This window comes from Saccopteryx bilineata, chromosome 1 (assembly GCF_036850765.1).
Source record: "Saccopteryx bilineata isolate mSacBil1 chromosome 1, mSacBil1_pri_phased_curated, whole genome shotgun sequence".
NCBI classification, from domain to species: domain Eukaryota; kingdom Metazoa; phylum Chordata; class Mammalia; order Chiroptera; family Emballonuridae; genus Saccopteryx; species Saccopteryx bilineata.
The window spans coordinates 131,940,139-131,962,923 of NC_089490.1; the positions used below are offsets into that span (position 1 = coordinate 131,940,139).

General features: G+C 47.0%; 1 protein-coding gene across 2 annotated transcripts in view; it reads right to left on the reverse strand.

Annotated features, from left to right (window-relative positions):
• Positions 1-795: 795 nt before the first annotated feature.
• Positions 796-22,785, reverse strand: part of MYO1F (myosin IF) — a 40,207-nt gene continuing 18,217 nt past the window's right edge. For both annotated transcript variants that reach the window (XM_066266981.1, XM_066266971.1), the window contains 13 exons: positions 14,216-14,297; positions 12,506-12,612; positions 11,963-12,061; positions 11,726-11,870; positions 5,478-5,592; positions 5,215-5,384; positions 4,431-4,576; positions 3,901-4,047; positions 3,569-3,717; positions 3,074-3,157; positions 2,144-2,339; positions 1,886-2,055; positions 796-1,228 (listed from right to left, as the gene is read on the reverse strand). In XM_066266981.1, coding sequence (XP_066123078.1) covers positions 1,152-1,228; positions 1,886-2,055; positions 2,144-2,339; positions 3,074-3,157; positions 3,569-3,717; positions 3,901-4,047; positions 4,431-4,576; positions 5,215-5,384; positions 5,478-5,592; positions 11,726-11,870; positions 11,963-12,061; positions 12,506-12,612; positions 14,216-14,297 — 1,687 coding nt within the window. In that variant the 3' untranslated portion in view covers positions 796-1,151. The remainder of the gene's footprint in view (positions 1,229-1,885; positions 2,056-2,143; positions 2,340-3,073; positions 3,158-3,568; positions 3,718-3,900; positions 4,048-4,430; positions 4,577-5,214; positions 5,385-5,477; positions 5,593-11,725; positions 11,871-11,962; positions 12,062-12,505; positions 12,613-14,215; positions 14,298-22,785) is intronic.

Below are 22,785 nucleotides of genomic sequence, written 5' to 3' on the forward strand. Positions count from 1 at the left end.
ATTCTCTTGGCAAAACATTCTTTTCTTGTTAACTGTGCTCCCACCCAAGGTCATGCAGTGGGTTATTCCACTACACCTGCCACACTCAGTTTCCTCAGGTAGGTACAGAAGAGAGAGGATATGGATCCAGCAAAAGGCTCAGCTGGCCAGTCAGTCCCTGTCCCTCGTCTGGCTCAGTCTTGACCCCACCAGTTTCCCACACTGGCTGCTCTTTGAGGGGCTAAGCACAGAGGAGGTGTCATCTGAAAAGCCAGGATCCTTAGGCTCAGACCATGACAAGACTCCCAGGTGGTTCCAGCTGCACCTGCATGGAGTTCTCAAAGGCTCAGACTTCAGCATGGGTTTGGAGACAGCTGGGGGGAGCAGTAGCCAGACTGACCCCTTTACCTGTGACCATAAATGCAGAAAACCAGGGCCCTCGAATGTCAGAACTGGTCTGGACCCCAGGTGAGTGATGGCTAAGAAGGCACAGATATGAGGTGGGAAGCAGGGACCATGGGCGGCCCAGGTGGATTGTGGGGGGCCATGAGGGACCTGCCTCCTTCCTCAGGGTCCAGTCAGGTCCCAGATGGGTTTGGGGGCTGCAGATTCAAATCTAACAAGATCAACTGGACCATTTTCTACAGGAAATCTGGGATGCAGCTTCTGGAAGCTGGCAATTGGACAAACAAGCTTTTTAAGGCTTGGCTCTATGAAATCTTGGGCAAGCACCTCAACCTCTGGCCTTCATTTTTTTCCATCGTAAAATGGTGCATTTGCTGAAGGTTCTGAGAAGTTTGGCACTCAGTCAGTTCATACTTCTACCTGGCAAATATTTATTGCCTCACTGAAGGAGGGAGCTCACCCTAGTCAAGGCCTCCCAACTTTGCCCTGTGCTCTGCTGATAGAATAGGACTCATTTCATACTCACAAGGCAGTTGGAAGGTAGGCTTTGCTGTAAGCCCTGTGTGACACAGGAGGAAATGGGTGTGACACAGAGGAGGTCAGGGCTTAGGAGTGGCTGCAGTGGTGACCCTCAGACCCACCCACGGCCTGCGCTGGGCTGGAGGCCACAGGACTGGACCTTCTGGCTAATGTGGCCAAGGGAAATGAGACCCTTGCCAGCAGGGTCTGGTTCCCTGGCAGGCGGGACAGAGTCCTGGGTCCCCTGCTCAGATCTTCTCCACATAGTTTCCGGGGAAGAGACCCTCCTGGCCATGCAGCCGGCCTTTCCACCAGCCAGAGGGATCTGTGGGAGAGAAGAGAGCGTGTGAGGCATGGCCCAACCCTCCACAGAGAAAACCTTCATGCTGACTCTGTCTGTCTTACTCATTTCCACTGGCCTGGCATAAGGTAGGGTTTGAAAAGAGAGTGACAGATGGAAGGGAGGGAGGGATGCACACATGGTCTTTCCTTATCACTGGCTTACATGTAATTTTCTAGGCCTTTTGCTTGTATTCTTCTCTCATCATCTCCTCCCACATGCCCTCCTCTCAGTCCCCATGGTGGACCCAGAATGACCTTCATGGGGCTTCCCCACTCACTTGCAGAGGGTACTGTTGAGTTCCAGGCCCCTCTTGGGGAAGCCCAGGGGACTACAGTAGGAGATGGCCTGGGCCATCCAGACATGGTCCATTTCCTACTTACAAAGGGTCTCTGAGGTTCTGCTACTGTATCAGCCCTGTTTGACAGGTAACAAAAATGGGGCTGGGGTTCTAGGTGTGATGCAGTGAGGCCAGGTTCCCAAATAGCTTAGCTAAGGCCTCTACTTTATGCAACCACTGGCACTGAAGAGGGTATCTGGCTGAGTGTGGGAGCTAGATGGACACTTCTGCTATGTGTTAATGGGGGCTGCCTGGCTGTATCAGGGTTCTGACTCCTCCCACCTTTGTCCCTGCATACACACCTTCTGTGAGGATCTCAATGACCTCATTCACATTGAAGCTCAGCTCATCCACATCTTGGCCCACGTACTGGTACAGTGCCCGGCACCGCGGGCCATGTGCCCGTGGCTGGGGCTTGGGTCGTCCCACACCGGGCACTGGCCGCTGCCCCACACTGCGCTTTCTCTGCATGCTGTGGGCACAGGGAGCATTCATCACAGCCCTAGATAACTCCCCCACTGCCTACTCACCTCCTGGGTTTGCCCTCCTACCCCACCTACCCGGCCATGCCCTGGTCAGGCACGTTGAGGAATTCTGTATTGTGCTCTGATGGGGGCCGTGCTCGATGGCATTTGCTGGCCCTCAGGGCTGAGGCTGGAGGGCCTCGAGGAGGCCGCTGAGAGCCTCCTCCAGATGTGATATCCAGGGAAAAGGGCCCCCCTCTGGCAGAGGGGGGCACCCCATTGCGGTCCATACCTGTGGTGGGAGCAAGGATAGAGGCATTTATTAGGGTGCTGCAAGGAGTATCTGGGGAGGATTTGACTCCAAGTTCCCAGTCTGAGGGAAGAGGCAGCCACACTCTCAATCCAGTATGGTGACTGAGTCAGAAGGAGGGACCCAGGGGCTAGAGGGGTTCTGCAGGGGTAAGATTTCTTCCCACCCCCTTTTGTGGTTGGGTCATGGAGGATGAATAGGAGCTCAAGTGTGATAGGAATTTGGGAGACAGGTAGACCAAACAGCCTCAGCAAAGGCCTGGAGGTAAGAGCAAATCTGGGTCCTGGCAGGGTAGTTTCAGTTGGTTAGAGCCTTGTTGCAAGACACCAAGTGGCAGGTTCAATCCCCATTCAGGGCACATAAAAGAATCAAACAATGAATGCATAACAAATAAAACAACAAATCGATGTTTCTCTCTCAACTCAATTTAAAAAAATAACAAATTTGGTAAATTGTCAAAATAAGAGATGGCTTGCATGACAGGAATGTAAGAAAAGAGGTCAGTGATTAGAGCAGGGGTCAGATTCTGCAGGGCTTTGAATACCAAACTCAGCTTAGCCTTTATTATTTGGCAGATGGGGAGCTGTGGAGAGTTCTGGACAAGGAAGAAGAGAGCTGTCAACTTTGCTTGTTAGATCTTGCTTACAGGAAGTCTGGCTTAGGTCACAAGCCCACAAAAGGCAAGGAAAGACACTTAATGGGAGGCGTCTCCTTACCGCCGGGGGGCCGAAAGGCTGCCCGGGAAGGGGCCTGGGCCGACCTTCGAGATGTTCCCTGGGCCATTCCTTTCCGTGAAGGCTCTGAAAAGGAAAGGGGGAAGGATATAAGGTATTGAGTGGTGGCTAGCGTAGGCCAGGATCTTGGCCCCCTCCACAAGTCCTGTCCATTCTGACTCCGCCTCAAGTCCCGCCCTAGGCTCACTGGCTTTGCCCAGGATTGACCCCTCTCTTCCAGGACCCACCTCTCCCTGGCTCCTTGGGCCCGCCCACCCAGGCCTCTCCCCCATCCTAGCCCACTCACAGGTTGCCTCTCTAGCCACGCCTTCTCCGCATTTCTCTCCCCAGTATTGGTCGCCTTTCTCTAGACCCTCCCTCCATGGCCCTCACCCCCTTTCGACCAGCCTCACTGGCTCCGCCCTTTCAGTCTTTATTGGTCCCTTGCAGCCACTTTGGCTCCGCCCCTCCCCCTCCCCCGCTTCTACGCAGACTCACTGGAGCTCTTGGGCAGCCCGTCACCCACGCTGACTGTGAGGGACCGGCCGCCAGCCTTGAGAACCGCCATGTCACCGGATCCACGTGAGAAAGTGACGCTACGGGTGCTACCTCCACCCCAGCCCTCCTTCTTCACCCGGAACTGTAGTCTGCGGGAAGAGGAGGAAGCTGTGCAGGTGTAGCCTCCTAAGCAGGAGGTTGCCTCCCTACCCTGTCCTTGCCCGGCCGGACACCGGTGGGTGGCGAAGCAGTTAGGCAGGCACGTGGGGTGAGAGTGGGGGTGCTGTGCCTAGACTAGCTCGAGGATGGTGGTTGAGTGGGGAGGGGCGTACGTGTCGCTGAAGGTGAGGGGCAGGGGCCTCCGCGCTGTCTCCTCGAAGCGCTTGCACAGGAGGCTGACGAACTCGGTCTTGAAGATGCTTTCCAGGAAGCTGTCTGCCGCGGCTTCTTGGAGGATGAAGAAGTCGTCCTGCCGCGTGCTGGGTGAGAGGCAGGGGAAAAGGCAGGTGATAGTGACAGGTGAAGGTGTCAGAAGGATTGACATGGGAGATGGCAACCGGGGAGGGTAAGGTAAGTGGCAAGTGAGTTACACAGGTGGGGAGAATTGGGGAAGCGGCAAAGAGCTGGAAAAGGTGGTAACAAGAAAGGGCCAGGTAAGGAGGCAGGTGAGGGTGTTGTTGGCAAATAAGGATCATGAGTGTGGGGGCAAATGAAGGTAACAGGTAAGACCAAGAGCGAGTTAGATGTATAACAGCAGGTAAGATGATCAGGGTTACAGATGAGGTAACAAGTATGAGGACAGCTGAGGATGACAAGGGAGCAGATGAGGGTGACTGTGGGGCACGTGGGCACCTGGCCTCACCTGAGGGAAACTCCCTGCAGGGCCTGGATCTCCAGCTTCTTCTTTAGGACTTCACGCACCTGGCCCTTCTCTGGTCCCTTCTTCACCTTCTCCCGCCCAATCATATAAACACATCTGGGCGTCAGGATCAAGTCCCTTTTGATGGGCTGTGAGGATGCAGTACCAGAGAGGCTGATGGCAGGGGCCCTGGGCATGAGGGTCAATTCCAGGCAGAGGGGTTGGCTGGCAAGTCAGGGGAGGGTGTCCCTCCATGTGAAGGCATATGAGTGGTTATATTATGTACGAAATAAGCAGTTAAGTAAGGGTATATTAACTAGAAGGAGGTGTCTGGGCCAGTGACAGGTACAGGATAGGTGAAGGTATACCTGCTGGACATGGGTGTCCAGGCCAGGTGTGAGTACCTGGGCCGGATAAAAGTGTGTAATTGACAGGTCTGTCTAGATTGGGTGAGGGTGTGTGTACCTAATGGATAGATGTGTCCAGGATAAGTGAGGGTGGCCCTGTAGTCAGGGCTTTCTGAATGAAATGAGTGTGTAATTGTGGAAAGATATGTCTGGCCTGGTGATGATACATCTGATGGACAGGTGTATTTTGATTACATAAGGGTATATTTAATAGATGTTATCTACATTAGTTGAGCAATACCTATGGACAGATGAGGGCATACCTGTGATGGACAGGTGTATCTAGTCTAGGAGGTGAATATATACCTGAGGGTGTACCTCTGATAAGGGTGCCAGGCTGGAGCCAGGGTTCTGGACATATCCATTTGCCAGTGTCTCACCTTGAAGCGGCGGTCGTACTTGGTGACCAAGTCAGCAAAGTCCACGCGCTCCCTCTTGCCCAGGAACTGACGCAGTTCTGGCCGCTCCTCCAGTCCCAGGTAGTCCCCAACAAAGTTCCGATTGATGCTATTTCGTCTCCGCTCCTTCTTGTTCAGCAGTATGTTGGAAGCTGTGGTAAAACAGGGTCATGGGCAGAGGTTGTTGCCTGGCTTTTCCAGGTCCATCTGTCTCAGCCCTGAGCCTCCTGCCTGCAGCCTCTCACCTTCCTCCCGCATCTCCTCGTACTTCCGGATTGCCACGTGACGCCGCCAGGCCTTCTGGATGGTGCGGGCAAAGCCATCAAACTTGCGCTCTCGCATCTCCTCCAGAAGGAAGAGCTGAGAGAGAGGGACTGGTGGTGGGTCCTGGTGTCTTCCCAGAGCCACAGTTTACATTTTTCCCCAAGCCCACCCCACCCCACCTACATACTCTTGCTCAGAGGTACCTGCACCAATGCTGTCACACTATGGTCAAAAATTTCTTTCTTCAACTGACATGACCCATGATTCCCTCCAAATATGTGGCACAATCCTGCATTACAACTGGATTGTCTAGTGCAGGGGTCGGGAAACTTTTTGGCTGAGAGAGCCATGAACGCCACATATTTTAAAATGTAATACCGTGAGAGCCATACAATGACCCATGTACGTTATGCATTATCCAATAAAAATTTGGTCGTGTCCCAGAGGACAGCTGTGATTGGCTCCAGCCACCTGCAACCATGAACATGAGCAGCAGGAAATGAATGGATTGTAATACATGAGAATGTTTTATATTTTTAATGTTACTATTTTTTTAATTAAAGATTTGTCTTGCGAGCCAGATGCAGCCATCAAAAGAGCCACATCTGGCTCGCGAGTCATAGGTTCCCAACCCCTGGTCTAGTGGGTTCAAATCCCAGCTCTCCCTATCGTAGCTGTGTGGTCCTGCCAGAAATGGTATAACATCAGTTTCTCACACTGCTCATGAAGCTGTGCCATGTCTTTCATGTGAGGTGTATCCCTGCTTCAGAGATGTTGGAAATGTGAATCAATGTGGATTTTACAAAAACAACTAGAAACTGTAAACATGAACGTCTGATGTATGGGGCTGGTCAGGGCACATACACAAACTGTGATATTTCTGTCTCTCTCCCTCTCTTCCTTCCTCTAAAATCAATAAATATTTTTTTTGTGTGTGTGTGTGTGTATTTTTCTGAAGTTGGAAACGGGGAGGCAATCAGACAGACTCCCACATGCGCCCGACCGGGATCCACCTGGCATCGCCCCTGGTGGGCATGCTGGGTAGATCCTGGTCGGGTACATGCGGGAGTCTGACTGTCTCCCTGCTTCTAACTTCAGGAAAAAAAAAAGCTATATCTTGGCCTGACTAAGCAGTGGCGCAGTGGATAGAGCGGTAACTTGGACGCAGAGGAGCCAGGTTTGAAATCCCAAGGTTGCTGGCTTGAGCACGGGGTTGCCAGCTTGAGCATGGGATCATAGACATGACCCCATGGTCGCTGGCTTGAGCAAGGGGTCACTCACTCTGCTGGAGCCCCCCAGTCAAGGCACATATGAGAAAGCAATCAATGAACAACTAAGGAGCTGCAATGAGGAATTGATGCTTCTCATCTCCCTCCCTGTCTATCTGTCCCTCTCGCTGTCTGTCTCTGACACACACACACACACTCTCTCACTCACACACACAGAGCTATATCTTGAAGGATTTTTATAGCTCTGGCTGTTTGTAACTATTTATAAAAGGTAGGGAGTCTTTGCACCAGGAAGAAAAAAACCAACATTGCAGTTTCATATGTTGCAGGCAATCAAGTGATTTACATATGTATTCTTTTGTTCCTCTAATACCCTATGGTTGGGTCTGTGGGCAAAGTGTGTTTGAGTAATGCCTCATATAGATTGTCTAAATAGCATGTAAGTGCATTCTGTGGTTTCTAAGGGGGAAAGGTATGAATAAGGGGAGACCAGCCTGTAAAACTGGGAGTAAGCCAGTCAAACAGGAACGCTCTTCCCCTTAGCTCTTCAGGAAATATGGGACAAGTGTCCCTAACCTCATGATTTCTGCTCAGTAAAGAGAATTTTTTTCAATTTGAGAAAAGGACCTTTTTTTTTTTTTTTTTTTAGTGGGGGGGTGGTGGGACAGACAGGAAGGGAGAGAGATGAGAATCATCCTAAATCCAATATGACTGGTGTCCTTATAAGAAGAGGGGAATTTGGGCCCTGGCCAGGTAGCTCAGTTGGTTAGAGTGTTGTCCCAATACACCAAAGTTGCAGGTTTGATTCCCAGTCAAAGCACATACAAGAATCAACCAATGTGCCTGACCAGGCGGTGGCGCAGTGTATAGAGTGTCAGACTGGGATGCGGAGGACCCAGGTTTGAGACCCCCGAGGTAGCCAGCTTGAGCGCGGGCTCATCTGGTTTGACCTTGGACCCAAGGTCGCTGGCTTGAGAAAGGGGTCACTCGGTCTACTGTAGCCCTCCAGTCAAGGCACATATGAGAAAGCAATCAATGAACAACTAAGGTGTTGCAATGAAAAACTAATGATGCTTCTCATCTCTCTCCGTTCCAGTCTGTCTATCCCTCTCTCTGACTCTCACTCTGTCTCTGTAAAAAAAAAAAAAAAAAAAAAAAAAAAAATACACCAATGGGCCCTGGCTATTTGGCCCAGTGGTAGAGTGTCTGCTTGGTGTGGATGTCTCAGGTTTGATTCCTGGTCAGGGAACACAAGGAGAAGCGACCATCTGCTTTTCCACCTCTCCTCCCTCTTCTCTCTCTGTCTCTGTCTCTCTCTCTTCCCCTCCAGCAACCATGGCTCGAGTGATTCTAACACATTGGCTCTGGTGCTAAGGATGGCTCTGTGGAGCCTCTACCTCAGGTGCTAAAAATAGCTCAGTGGTGAGCATGGGCCCAGATGGGCAGAGTATCAGCCCCAGGTTGGGGTTGCCAGGTGAATCCCAGTCAGGGTACATACAGGAGTCTGTCTCTTTATCTCCCCTCCTCTCACTTGGAAAAAGAAGAAAAAAGAAATAATCAACCAATGAGTGAATAAATAAATGGATCAAAAAATTAATGTTTCTCTCTCAAATCAAACTTTTTTTTAAAAGGGGAATGGGGACACAGACAAGGCCATGTGATGACAGGCAGAGATTGCAGTGATGCACCTCTAAACCTAGGCACACCAAGGATGGCTGTCAACCACTAAAAGTTAGGGAGAGGTAAGGAAGAATTCTTTCCTGGGATCCTCAGAAGAAGCATGGCCCTGTGACACCTTGATTTTGGATTTCTAGCCTCTGATATGTGAGCAAATAAGTTCCTGTTGGGTTAAACCACCCAGGTTGTGGTGCTCAGTTACAGCAGCCATGGGAATACACCTGGGATGATGGGCAGTAAAGGCCAACAGATGTATAACATGTCCGAGGATATACTGTGTCCATGTTTACAAGAAGCAATCCAATTCAGGGGAGAGTAACAGCACCCTGTAGGACTGGGGTGAAGATTAGACAGAACAGGAAGTCCACTGCACAGTGCCTGGCACATAGTAGGGGATTAGAAATACCTAAATTAGCAGGACAGTCCTTGGTGGCCAGGAAGAAGGTAGAGAAACACATGGCCACTTGTGTCAGAATCATCTCAACATAAGTGCATTTGTGGTTGAGAGAGGCTCCAACTTCATTAGGTTCATTTATTTCCTTGATACTTTTTGTATATAGCACAGTTAAACTTTTCTTGTTTTTTTTTTCCTGTTTTTATTTTATTATTTTCATTGGGATCACTTTTATTTCCTGTGCAAATTCTCAGTTCTTTTTTTGATTATACAAATTTCCTACCAAAAATTTACCTTTGTGAATTTCATCATTCACACTGCAGTCTCAAAATGTACAGACTGCAATTCTTGTCTAAATTTGATTTTAACCTCTAGTCTTAGCCAGTGCTAGCTTTATTTTGTCTATTTTTTCCAGTGTCATGATTATCTCTTTCAGAGTCAGATTTTAGTCCACCAGTAACCAGCAAGATGGAGTCTCTCTCCTGTTCATTCTATTTTTCTTCCCCTCCCTCTTTCCATTTTTTCTTTTCTGTTACAAATTGAATTGTTGTAAGTGAAGTTTTAGCCAGGGATATTTTTGGTTTGTGATCAGATTCTATTAGTAACAGTATCTACTTTGATCAGCATGGGAGTTTTGCCCTGCTCCATTTCCGACCTGGGCCGGTTCACCCCTCCTTAGGCAACCTGGTGGTCCCCCGCTCCCGGGAGGTCACCATATTGATATTGATGCCGAACTTAGTGTGGACACCTGATTGGTATAGCGCACTACAGCCCAGAACTCCTGGGCTCAAGCGATCCTCCAGCCTCAGCCCCCCGAGTAGCTGGGACTACAGGCACGGGCCACCACGCCTGGCAGTAACAGTATCTACTTTGAATGTGATTCCAGAATATCTTCAGTTTTTGAAGCAAAGTGCATCCATAGGGAAAAACTCTAGGAGGTAGAAGAGGACAAAACTTGGGGACAGATTCCCAACCTCCTAACCTTCCTTTGTAGCTGTGAAATCTTTAGAGTGTCTACCCCTCTCTATTTCTGGCTTGATGAGAGAACAGTTGCCTGTAAGTACAGTAACGTCAAGGCAGTCATCTCAACAATTTGGTTGTCTGCCTCAAGACCCAAGGATCCCGCAGAACAGGTGCTATGATCATGCAGGTGCTGAGGTACCCAGCTGGCCCTGTCCTGGCCCTGTCCCCATCTCACCTTTCCTTGCTGTTCCAGCTTGTCCATGATGGGGGGACCTAGCTTAACTATAGAGTATGGTGAACTAACTCAGCTCATTGAAATGGTCATCTTTCTGTTTGCTTTCCAACTTCACACAGAAGCAGGGGGCCAGCAAACCCTTAGGGGACTCCTTGCCCTGGTTTTTGCTGATGTCAGTGTTGTTGTTGTTTTTAAAAACTTCCCCAGCTTTATTGAAATATAATTGACATAGAACACTAGAAGTTTAAAGTTTACACGAGTTGATTTGATACATGTATATATTGCAAAACAGTGATCACTGTGGGTCAGCTAACACCTTCCTCACCTCCCATAGTTAACATTTCTTTTTCTTTTTTTGTTTTGTTTTTGTTTTTTACAGAGACAGAGAGAGAGTCAGAGAGAGGGATAGACAGGACAGACAGACAGGAATGGAGAGATGAGAAGCATCAATCATTAGTTTTTCATTGCGCATTGCAACTCCTTAATTGTTCATTGATTGCTTTCTCATATGTGCCTTGACCGTGGGCCTTCAGCAGACTGAGTAACCCCTTGCTGGAGCCAGCGACCTTGGGCTCAAGCTGGTGAGCTTTTGCTCAAACCAGATGAGCCCGTGCTCAAGCTGGTGACCTCGGGGTCTCGAACCTGGGTCTTCCGCATCCTAGTCCGACGCTCTATCCACTGTGCCACTGCCCGGTCAGGCAGTTAACATTTCTTTTATGTGGTAAGAACATTAAAGATCGCCTGACCTGTGGTGGCGCAGTGGATAAAGCGTCGACCTGGAAATGCTGAGGTCGCCGGTTCAAAACCCTGGGCTTGCCTGGTCAAGGCACATATGGGAGTTGATGCTTCCTGCTCCTCCCCCTTCTCTCTCTCTGTCTCTCTCTTCTCTCCCTCTCTCTCTCCTTTCTAAAATGAATAAATAAATAAAATAAATAAATAAAAAGAACATTAAAGATCTACTCTCTTAGCAACTATTCAGTATATAGTACAGCACTGTTGGCTATTGTCACTGCTGTACAGGAGGTCCCTACGACATATTCCTCATTATTGCTTTGTCTATTCTTTTCCATGAGAGCAGGGGCAGCATAATGTGGGTGCTGCTTCCAGTCTTCTGATAATAGGCTAATGGCTAATGATGGCTCACTGGAGGAATTGTTCCTATGTTGGAGAATGTGCAAGGAGGTCTGACTTTGATATATCAGAGCCTGAGGCTGGTCTTGGAAAAGAAAATAGCCACTTTGACATGAGTCTCAGGCTCAGGGACTCAATGTGTTCTTGAATGGTGTGAAAGAAGAAAAGAGAACAGAGTAGGAGAAAGGAGAGAAGGAAGGACACGAAGAAGGAAGAGAAGAAAGAAAGAAGAAAAGACACAAGGGACAAAAGGGTATTCTGGATAAGTCATACATCCTTATCCTTTCCAATGGGTTTGTCACCACAAGTGGCCATGTGTTTCTCTACCTTCTTCCTGGCCACCAAGGACTGTCCTGCTAATTTAGGTATTTCTAATTCCCTACTATGTGCCAGGCACTGTGCAGTGGACTTCCTGTTCTGTCTAATCTTCACCCCAGTCCTACAGGGTGCTGTTACTCTCCCCACTTTCCAAATGGAGAAACTTGAGGCACAAAGGGGTGAGGAAACATGTCCAAGGTCACACAGCGGCCTGAAGAGTAAGTCCTGAGCCCTTGCAGGTGATCCAGATTTCTTGTCTGTCACTCTCACACACACACTTACTGACTCAGGGTTCTTGACGAAGACCTTGGTGCTCCCCATCTGGTACTGGTCCTGCTCCATGTTAACTGCACACAGCAGGTGCTGGACCCCTTGACGCTTGTCCCCGTGCCACTGTGGCCATGTCTGGGGGGTCAGAATGGCATACCTGGTGGCAGAATGGAAGGGTTTGAGAAGGTGGCTCAGGTGGTGGTTATTCTGTAGATAGCATCTGGGGTTGGGAGGGGCAGGGCACCTCACCTCTGTAAAAACTTGGCAAACTGGCGGCGGTAGGCAAAGCCTGCCCGGCGTACCCTGATGTTCTCCTTCAGACCCAGGTACTCTACCTGGTGCTTTACCCTGGGGGGAAGGCAGCCTGAGATCCATGGTGGGGCTTAGCTAGCCCTAGGAGTGGGGGGCACTCTACTGGAGGCAGGCTGGGGGCTAAGGTAGGGGGAGAGGTTTCAGCACTGGTCCTTGAGAGTCAGTTCTGTGGGGTGGAAACCTGGGTTTGGACAGAAGGGTCTGTGTTCTGTGGCCAGCCACTTCTAGGGTGGGTCCTGGGGTCTGAGAACTGTGCTAATCTTTAGATCATTTTTCCATCAATCTGCAGCCATCCCTGAGGTCTGGGTGGGGGGTGTTGGTCAGTTCAAGGGGTTTTGTACTGGTCCTAGGGGTCAGTCTGGATTAGTCCTGCGATGATGTCGCACAACCCTTGGAGAGTTCCAGAGAGGGGGGCAGTCTGGTGGACAGGCAGTGTGGATTGCTCAAGCCAGTAGCCAGATCAGGCTGGGGGGGGGTCACCTGCTCTCTTCCCAGTCACGGGGCCGCTTGGTCTCGTTGGGTTTGATGCAGCGGATATAGTGGGGTGTGCACTTCTTCAGTGTGGCTACCAAGTCGTTGGCTTGTTTCTGAGGTGGAGGAGGAGGCAAGGGGGTGGTGCACAGAAGGAACCCTCTGGCCCCTTTCTCCTCCCACACACTGGGGGGGGGGGGTTTGCAAATGTTTGGTGATGGAGTAACTGAGCCCACAGGAAAACAAGTTCCCCAGAACATTTCTGCCTGTCTTTCAAGTACCAATACTTTGAATTTTAAAAATTGATTTAGGCCTGACCAGGTGGTGGTGCAGTGGATAGACTGTCAGACTGGGATGCAGAGGACCCAGGTTCGAGACTCTGAGGTCACCGGCTTGAGCGCGGGCTCATCTGGTTTGAGCAAAGCTTGCCAGTTTGAACCCAAGGTCGCTGGCTTGAGCAATGGGTTACTCGGTCTGCTGTAGCACCACGGTCAAGGCACTTATGAGAAAGCAATCAATGAACAGCTAGGGTGCTGCAATGAAGAATTAATACTTCTCATCTATCTCCCTTCCTGTCTGTCTATCCCTATCTGTCCCTCTTTCTGTCTCTGACACACAAAACAATTTGTAGATACTAGAAAGGAAAGCGTTCCTGGTGAAGGTTCAGGGAGATCAGCAGGAGACTCTGGTGTTGATAGTGGTTCTACTGTGTGATCTGTACTTCCCTGACCCTTGGTTTCCCCTATCTGCCAGGTAGGACTAGTCCCACGTGTATAAAGAGCCCTGTATTTGCTACCAGCGGTAGGATGGCACACCCATGTCCATAGTAGCACTGTTCAGAATAGCTCAAAGGTAGAAACAACCCAAGTGTCCATCAACAGAAGAATGGATAAGAAAAAGCAGTATATTCATACAATGAAATATTACTCAGCTTTAAAAAGGAAAGAATTCTGACACATGGTACAACACAGATGAACCTTAAAGACATTGTGCTCAGTGAAATAAACCAGACACAAAAGGACAAATACTGTACGATTCCACTCATAGAGTATCTCTAGATGAGTCAGATTCATAGAGACAGAAAGTAGATGGTAGGTGCCCAGGGGCCGGGGGAGGGGGATGGGGAGTTAGTGTTTAGTGGGGACAGTTTCAGTTTAACAGGATGAAAATGTTCTGGAGACAGATGATGGGATGGTCGTACAACAATGTTAGTGTACTTAATGCCACTGAATTGTACACTGAATGGTTAAAATGGTAATTTTTTAAAATGTATGTTTTATCACAATTTTTAAAAGGTGGAAAATGGCCAAAAGGCCAAAAAAAATTATTAAGATGATGCTTCAGGACTTGGCTGTGGGTGGGCCAGTTGGCCCAGTGCACTGAGGTGACAGGTTTGATTCCCAGTCAGGACACATAGAAGAAGCAACCAATCAGCGCACAACAAAGTGGAACAATGAGTTGATGCTTCTCTTTATATATCCCCCCCTTTTCTTTTCTCTCATCAATGGAAAAAACATTTTTAAAGATGGGGGTTCACTTCTGGATTTAGGGAGTTAGGGGGTTATCGAGGAAGCTGGTTCAAGACTCCTAATCCCGGAGCTGGATGCAGACTCTGCTGGACAGGGGGTCCCAGAGACAGGGACAGAAGACCTGGAATGGGGGAAAGACAGACAGAGACCTCCACACACCTGTCTCCTCCTTGCCTGCCCTGAGGCTCACCTTGATCTTGGAACCAGCAGTGCTGGGGCGTCCCTTCTTTTCTATATCCAGCTTCTCGGGGAAGAGCATCCGGAGGAAGGCTCTGAGCAAGGAGAGAGAAGGGGTTTGAGGTGCAGCTGGACCTAGGGTTGCCCTCTTTCAGAAGTGGGGCTGTCTAGGTTCCTGAGACTCAGAGGGCATGCTGAAAAGTATAGTTCTTTCTGAATGTGGAGAGTGAGATGTTGAAGAACAGAGGGTTGGTTTCATCCTTTTGGTTCCTTGAGTATTTGATCTGTTACTTCTTCCATGATCACACATGACTTGGGTAGCAAGTAAAGTAGTAAAAAATTAAATGAAGTAGGAAAATATATCCAGTTGTGTAGCATCTTGGGCAGCAGGGGCAGGTCCCCTTGTAGGCACTATCCTATATCCTATACACACAGGCTTGCATGTAGGACACGGATGCCTGCTGCTGCATCCCTGTTTATAATGGTCAGAGATGGGTACAACCTAAGTGTCTTGTCAACAGGAGGTCAGTTAAATACACTTTGTACATCATGGCTCCCTCTCTCATCTCCTCAGGGATGAGCAGACTGTGTAATAGATATATGGAGTATCCATTTGGGGGAATTAAAGAGTTCTGGAATAGATAATGGTGATGGTTGCATAACACTGTGACTGTACTTAAGGCTACTGAATTGTATCCTTTAAAATGGTAAAAAGGGCCCTGGCCAGTAGGCTCAGTGGATAGAGCATTGGCTCTGCATGCAGACATTCCGGGTTCAACCCCCCAGTCAGGACACGCATGAGAAGTGACCATCTGCTTCTTTTCCCCTCCCTCTCTCCTTTCTCCCTTCCTCTCTTGCAGCCAGTGGCTCAGCTGGTTTGAGTGTTGGACCTGGGCACTGAGGACAGCTTGGTCAAATCAACTGATTTGACCATCGGCCCAAGATGGGGGTTGCTGGGTGGATCTCGGTCAGGGTACATGTGAGAGTCTGTCTCTTTATTTCCCCTTGGCCTGACCTGTGGTGGTGCAGTGGATAAAGCATCGACCTGGAAATGCTGAGGTCGCCGGTTCGAAACCCTGGGCTTGCCTGGTCAAGGCACATATGGGAGTTGATGCTTCCAGCTCCTTCCCCCCTTCTCTCTCTCTGTCTCTCCTTTCTCTCTCTCCCTCTGTCTCTCCCTCTCCTCTCTAAAATGAATAAATAAAAAAATAATAATAAAAAGATTTAAAAAAAAGTAATGGTAAACAGCCCTGGCCAGATAGCTCAGTTGGTTAGAGCAGTAGTAGTCAACCTGGTCCCTACCGCCTACTAGTGGGCTTTCCAACTTTTATCATGGTGGGTAGTGGTGGAGCAACCGAAGTATAAATAAAAAGACAGATTTAGGGGGGAGGGGAGGGGCATAAAGAAAACCAGATAGAAGGTGACGGAAGACAATTTGACTTTGGGTGAGGGGTATGCAGCATAATCAAATGTCAAAATAATCTGGAGAGGTTTTCTTTTTCTTTTTCTTTTTCTTTTTTTTTTTTACAGGGACAGAGAGTCAGAGAGAGGGATAGACAGACAGGAATGGAGGGAGATGAGAAGCATCAATCATCAGGTGTTTTTTTTGTTGCGACACCTTAGTTGTTCATTGATTGTTCTCTCATACGTGCCTTGACCGCGGGCCTTCAGCAGACAGAGTAACCCCTTGCTTGAGCCAGCGACCTTGGGCTCAAGCTGGTGAGCTTTTTGCTCAAGCCAAATGAGCATGCACTCAAGTTGGCGACCTTGGGGTCTCGAACCTGGGTCTTCCGCATTCCAGTCCGAAGCTCTATTCACTGCGCCACCGCCTGGTCAGGCTGGAGAGGTTTTCTTGGAACATATGTACCCTGATTTATCAATGTCACTGCATTAAAATTAATAAAAATAAGATTAAAAAAAGATAGATTTAACTATAGTAAGTTGATTTGTAAACATTTATTCTGCCAAACTTAGCGAAAAGCCGACATAAAGTACTTGGTAAGTAATTATTATTATATGCTTTAACTTGCTGTAACTCTGCTTTATAAATTTTATAAAGTAAAGTTACTTCCCTACTTTATAAATCACCATTACTGTGGAACCGGTGGGCAGTTAGAAAATTCTGCTACTAACAGAGATACAAAAATGGGCAGTAGGAATAAAAAGGTTGACTACCCCTGGGTTAGAGTGTCATCCTAAGTGCAGAGGTCGCTGGTTCGATCTCAGGTCAGGGCACATACAGGAACGAATCAATGTTCCTGTCTCTCTCTCTCCCTTTCTCTCTCTAAAATCAATAAAAAATAAACATTAAAAAAATAAAATGGTGAAAAGATAAATTTTATATTATGTGTATTTTATCACAGTTAAAAGATTAAAGTAGCCTGACCTGTGGTGGTGCAGTGGATAAAGCGTCAACCTAGAAACACTGAGGTTGCCGGTTCAAAACCCTGGGCTTGCCTGGTTAAGGCACATATGGGAGTTGATGCTTCCTGCTCCTCCCCCTTCTCTCTCTCTCTCTCTCTCTCTCTCTCTCTCTCTCTCTCTAAATCTCTCTCTCTCTCTATCTATCTCCCCCCTCCTCTCTAAAATGAATAAATAAATAAAAATTAAAAAAAAAAAGATTAAAGTAAAAAAAGAATAGTGCCCTCTCAACTCTCCATCTCTTTATCAACTTATTATTATTATTTTTTTTCATTTTTCTAAAGCTGGAAACAGGGAGAGACAGTCAGACAGACTCCCGCATGCGCCCGACCAGGATCCACCTGGCACGCCCACCAGGGGCGCTGCTCTGCCCACCAGGGGGCGATGCTCTGCCCATCCTGGGCGTCGCCATGTTGCGACCAGAGCCACTCTAGCGCCTGAGGCAGAGGCCACAGAGCCATCCCCAGCGCCCAGGCCATCTTTGCTCCAATGGAGCCTTGGCTGCGGGAGGGGAAGAGAGAGACAGAGAGGAAAGCGCGGCAGAGGGGTGGAGAAGCAAATGGGCGCTTCTCCTGTGTGCCCTGGCTGGGAATTGAACCCGGGTCCTCCGCACGCTAGGCCGACGCTCTACCGCTGAGCCAACCGGCCAGGGCCAACTTATTTTTTTTTTTTACACTAGTCCCAGTGGTTCTCAGACTTCAGTGGGCACCAGAATCACCAGGAAAGTTAGATAAACACACATTGCCTTGCCCCACCCCTTGGGTTTCTCATTCACAGGTCTGGGCTGGGGCCTTATAATTTCTAACACATCCCCAGGGGATGCTGATGCTGCTGGTCCAGGGACCCCACTTTGAGAACCACAACTATGTGCCTTCCAATATGGTGGCCACCTATGTGCCTTCCCATGTAGTTGTTGAGAACCTTGAAACTCAGCCTGTCTGAATTGGGATGTACTATATGTGTTAAAATACACACTGGGTTTCAAAAAATAAGCAATATGGAAAAAGCAATTGCAAAATGTATCATTAATAATTTTTAAGTATTGCCCTGGCTGGTTAGCTATGTTGGTTTAGAGCGTTGTCCCAATATACCAAGGTTGTGTGTTCGATCCCTGGTCAGGGCACGTGCAAGAATCAACCAATAAGCCTGACCTGTGGTGGCGCAGTGGATAAAGCGTCGACCTGGAAATGCTGAGGTCGCCAGTTCAAAACCCTGGGCTTGCCTGGTCAAGGCACATACGGGAGTTGATGCTTCCAGCTCCTCCCCCCTTCCTCTCTCTCTCTTTCTCTCTGTCTCACTCTTTCTCCTCTCTAAAATGAATTAATAAATAAAAAAAAAATTAAAAAAAAAAAAAAAAAAAGAATCAACCAATAAATACATAAATAAGTGGAACAACAAATCAATGTTTCTCTTTCTCTCTACCCTTTCCTCTCTAAAATCAATAAAAATAAGCCTGACCTGTAGTGGCGCAGTGGATAAACCATCGACCTGGAACGCTGAAGTCACCGGTTCGAAACCCTGAGCTTGCCTGGTCAAGGCACATATGGGAGTTGATGCTTCCTTCTCCTCCTCCCCTTCTCTCTCATTCTCTCTATCTCTCTCTCTCTTCTCTAAAATGAACAAAGTCTTTAAAAAATTTTAAAAAATAAAAATAAATTTAAAATATTTTAAAAAATAATTGATTGCATGTTGAGATGATAACATTTTGAGTGTTGTGCATTAAAGAAAACATTTTAAAATTTCAACTGTTTGGCTTTTTACCTTTATTCCCTCTTCTTTTTCAAGTGAGAGGAGGGAAGATAGACAGATTCCTGCATATGCCCAGACCGGAATCCGGGCAACCTAGCTTTTTTTTTTTTTTTTTAGTGCCTGAGGTGGAGGCTCCATGGAGCCATCCTCACCTGGGGCCAATGATCTCAAACCAATCAAGCCATTTGTCTTTTTACTTTTTAAGTGAGCTTACTGGAAAATTTAAAATTACACAGTTGGTGGGGATGGTGATTGACTGCGTTTCATCACAAAGGATCTTTCTGGGATGATACAAATATTCCAAATTGGATTGTGGAGGTGGTTGTCCCAAGTCTGAAGTAAAAAATCACTTTGTGTGTGTGTGTGACAGAGACAGAGAGGCAGAGAGAGGGACAGATAGGGACAATACAGACAAGAAGGGAGAGAGATGAGAAGCATCAGTTCTTCATTGCAGCACCTTAGTTGTTCATTGATTGCTTTCTCATATGTGCCTTGATGGGAGGGGGGCTTCAACAGAGTGAGAGACCCCCTGCTCAAGCCAGTGACCTTTAGGCTCAAGCCAGTTACCATGGGATCATTTCTATGATCCCACACTCAAGCCAGCGACCCTGTGCTCAAGCTGGTGAGCCCACACTCAAGCCAGCGACCTCAGGGTTTTGAACCTGGGCCCTCTGCATCCCAGTTCAATGCTCTATCCACTGTTCTACTGCCTGGTCAGGCTCTTTCTTTCTTTTTTCTTTTTTTCTTTTTTTTAGGTCAGAGAGAGAGAGTGACAGAGACAGGGACAGACAGGCAGTAAGGGAAAGAGATGAGAAGCATCAACTCCTAATTGTGGCACTTTTTGTTCATTGATTGCTTTCTCATGTGTGCCTTAACAAGGGGCTCCAGCTGAGCCAGTGACCCCTTGCTCAGCCAGTGACCTTGGGCTTAAGCCAGCGACCGTGGGCTCATGTCTATGATCCCACACTCAAGCCAGCGACCATGGGGTCATGTTTATGATCCAGTGCTCAAGCCAGCGATCCGATGCTCAAGCAGGATGAGCCCACACTCAAGCTGGCGACCTTGGGGTTTTGAACCTGGGTCCTCAGAATCCTAGGCCAATGCTCTATCCACTGTACCACTGCCTGGTCAGGCAAAAATATCATTCTTAAACTGGGTGCATTTCATGGTATGCCAATTATACCTGAATAATTATCTGTGTAGCTTGATTTCTGCTAGATGTGGACTGTATTGAACAGTACTACTCTAGACCAGCAATTTTTAATTGGTGTGCTGCAAGAAAATTTAAAACATGCAATATATGGCTGTTTAAATCAGGGCACTGACTTCTTTCCCCTTAGAGTGTCAAATAAAAAAATGACAACAATAGCCATCTGGTGTGAATGAATCAAAAGTATACTGATTTCTTTTGTCAGATTCGCAAAAGAATATATTTTTTGGTGTGCTGCAGGATTTTAGTAATTTATATGTGCCATGAGGTGAAAAGGGTTGAAAATGGTGCTTGGTCTACAGCAGAGCTTGAACAAAATTTTGAGGTATAAAAAGCCAAAAGTAGTCTTTTTTGTGGAGTCTTTAGGGTTCCTATATACCAACAATGAAACATCAGAAAACGAACTAAAAAAAATAATCCCCTTCATGGTTGCAACAACAACAACAACAAAATACCTAGGAATAAACATAACAAAATGTAAAGGACCTATATAATAAAAACTACAAAGCATTGTTAAGGGAAATAAAAAAAGATACAATGAAATGGAAAAATATTCCTTGTTCTTGGATAGGAAGAATAAATATAGTCAAAATCACTATATTACCCAAAGCAATATACAAATTTAATGCAGTTCCCATCAAAATTCCAATGTCACTTTTTAAAGAAACGGAACAAAAAATCATCATGTTTATATGGAACTATAAAAAATCCAGAATAGCCAAAGCAATCCTAAGGAAAAATAACGAAGCTGGGAGCATTACAATATCTGACTTCAAATTATATTATAGAGCTACGACAATCAAAACAGCATGGTATTGGCAGAAAAATTGACACTCAGACCAATGGAACAGAATAGAGAGCCCAGAAATAAAACCGCATATATATGGTCAAATAATCTTTGATAAAGGAGCCAACAACACACAATGGAGAAAAGAAAGCCTCTTCAATAAATGGTGCTGGGAAAACTTGAAAGCCACATGCAGAAGAATGAAACTCAACTACAGTTTGTCCCCTTGTACTAAAATTAATTCAAAATGGATCAAAGACCTAAATATAGACCTGAAACAATAAATTACATAGAAGAAAACATAGGCACTAAACTCATGGACCTTGGCCATAAAGAGTACTTTATGAATTTGACTCCAAAGGCAAGAGAAGTGAAGGCAAAGATAAATGAATGGAACTACATCAGACTATGAAGCTTTTGCACAACAAGAGAAACTGACAACAAAACAGACAGCCAACTAAATGGGAGATGATATTTTTGAACAGCACAGATAAGGGCCTAATACAGGGGTCCCCAAACTTTTTACACAGGGGGCCAGTTCACTGTCCCTCAGACTGTTGGAGGGCCGGACTATAAAAAAAAACTATGAACAAATCCCTAGGCACACTGCACATATCTTATTTTAAAGTAAAAAAACAAAACAAAACGGGAACAAATACAATATTTAAAATAAAAAACAAGTAAATTTAAATCAAGAAACTGACCAGTATTTCAATGGGAACTATGGGCCTGCTTTTGGCTAATGAGATGGTCAATGTGCTCCTTTCATTGACCACCAATGAAAGAGGTGCCCCTTCCGGAAGTGCAGCGGGGGCCGGATAAATGGCCTCAGGGGGCCGCATGTGGCCCGCGGGCTGTAGTTTGGGGACCCCTGGCCTAATATTTAAAATATACAAAGAACTCATAAAACTCAACAACAAACAAGCAAACAATCTAATAAAAAAAATGGGAAGAGGACATGAACAGACACTTCTCCCAGGAAGAAATACAAATGGCCAACAGATATATGAAAAGATGCTCATCTTCACTAGCTATTAGAGAAATGCAAATCAAAACTACAATGAGATACCACCTCACACCTGTTAGATTAGCTATTGTCAACAAGACAGGTAATAGCAAGTGTTGGAGAGGCTGTGGAGAAAAAGGAACCGTTATCCTCTGTTGGTGGGAATGTAAAGTAGTACAACCATTATGGAAGAAAGTATGGTGGTTCCTCAAAAAATTAAGAATAGAACTACCATGTGACCCAGCAATCCCTCTACTGGATATATACCCCCAAAACTCAAAAACACTGGTACAGCCTGATCCGTGGTGGCGCAGTGGATAAAGCGTCAACCAGGAAATGCTGAGGTCACTGGATCAAAACCCTGGGCTTGCCTGGTCAAGGCACATATGGGAGTTGATGCTTCCAGCTCCTCCTCCCCTTCTCTCTCTCTGTCTCTTCTCTCTCTCTGTCTCTGTCTCTCCCTCTCCTCTCTAAAATGACTAAATAAATAAAAAAAAATTAAAAAAAAAACAAAAAACACTGGTACATAAAGACACATACAGCCGCATGTTCATCGCAGCATTGTTCACGGTGGCCAAGACATGGAAACGATCAAAAAGCCCTTCAGTAGAATATTGGATAAAGAAGATGTGATACATATATACTATGGAATACCTGACCAGGTGGTGGCGCAGTGGATAGAGTGTCGGACTGGGATGTGGAGGACCCAGGTTCGAGACCCCCGAGGTCACCAGCTTGAGCGCGGCTCATCTGGCTTGAGCAAAAAGCTCACCAGCTTGGACCCAAGGTCGCTGGCTCGAGCAAGGGGTTACTCGGTCTGCTGAAGGCCCACGGTCAAGGCACATATGAGAAAGCAATCAATGAACAACTAAGGTGTCACAACAAAAAACTGATGATTGATGCTTCTCATCTCTCTCCGTTCCTGTCTGTCTGTCCCTATCTATCCCTCTCTCTGACTCTCTCTCTGTCTCTATAAAAAAACCAAAACACACACGCACATACACACACTATGGAATACTACTCAGCCATAGGAAATGATGACATAGGATCATTTACAACAACATGGATGGACCTTAACATTATTCTGAGTGAAATAAGTAAATCAGAAAAAACTAAGAAGTATATGATTCCATACATAGGTGGGAAACAAAAATGAGACTCAGGGACATGGACAAGAGTGTGGTGGTTACCAGAGGGAAGGGAAGGGAGGAGAGGGAGGGGATGGGGGGAGGGGAGGGGCATAAAGAAAACCAAATAGAAGGTGATGGAAGACTATATGACTTTGAGTGATGGATATACAACATAATCAAATGTCAAAATAACCTGGAGATGTTTTCTCTGAATCTATGTACTCTAATTAATCAATGTCACCCCATTAAAATAAAAAAAAGCCAAAAGATGGTACCTGGC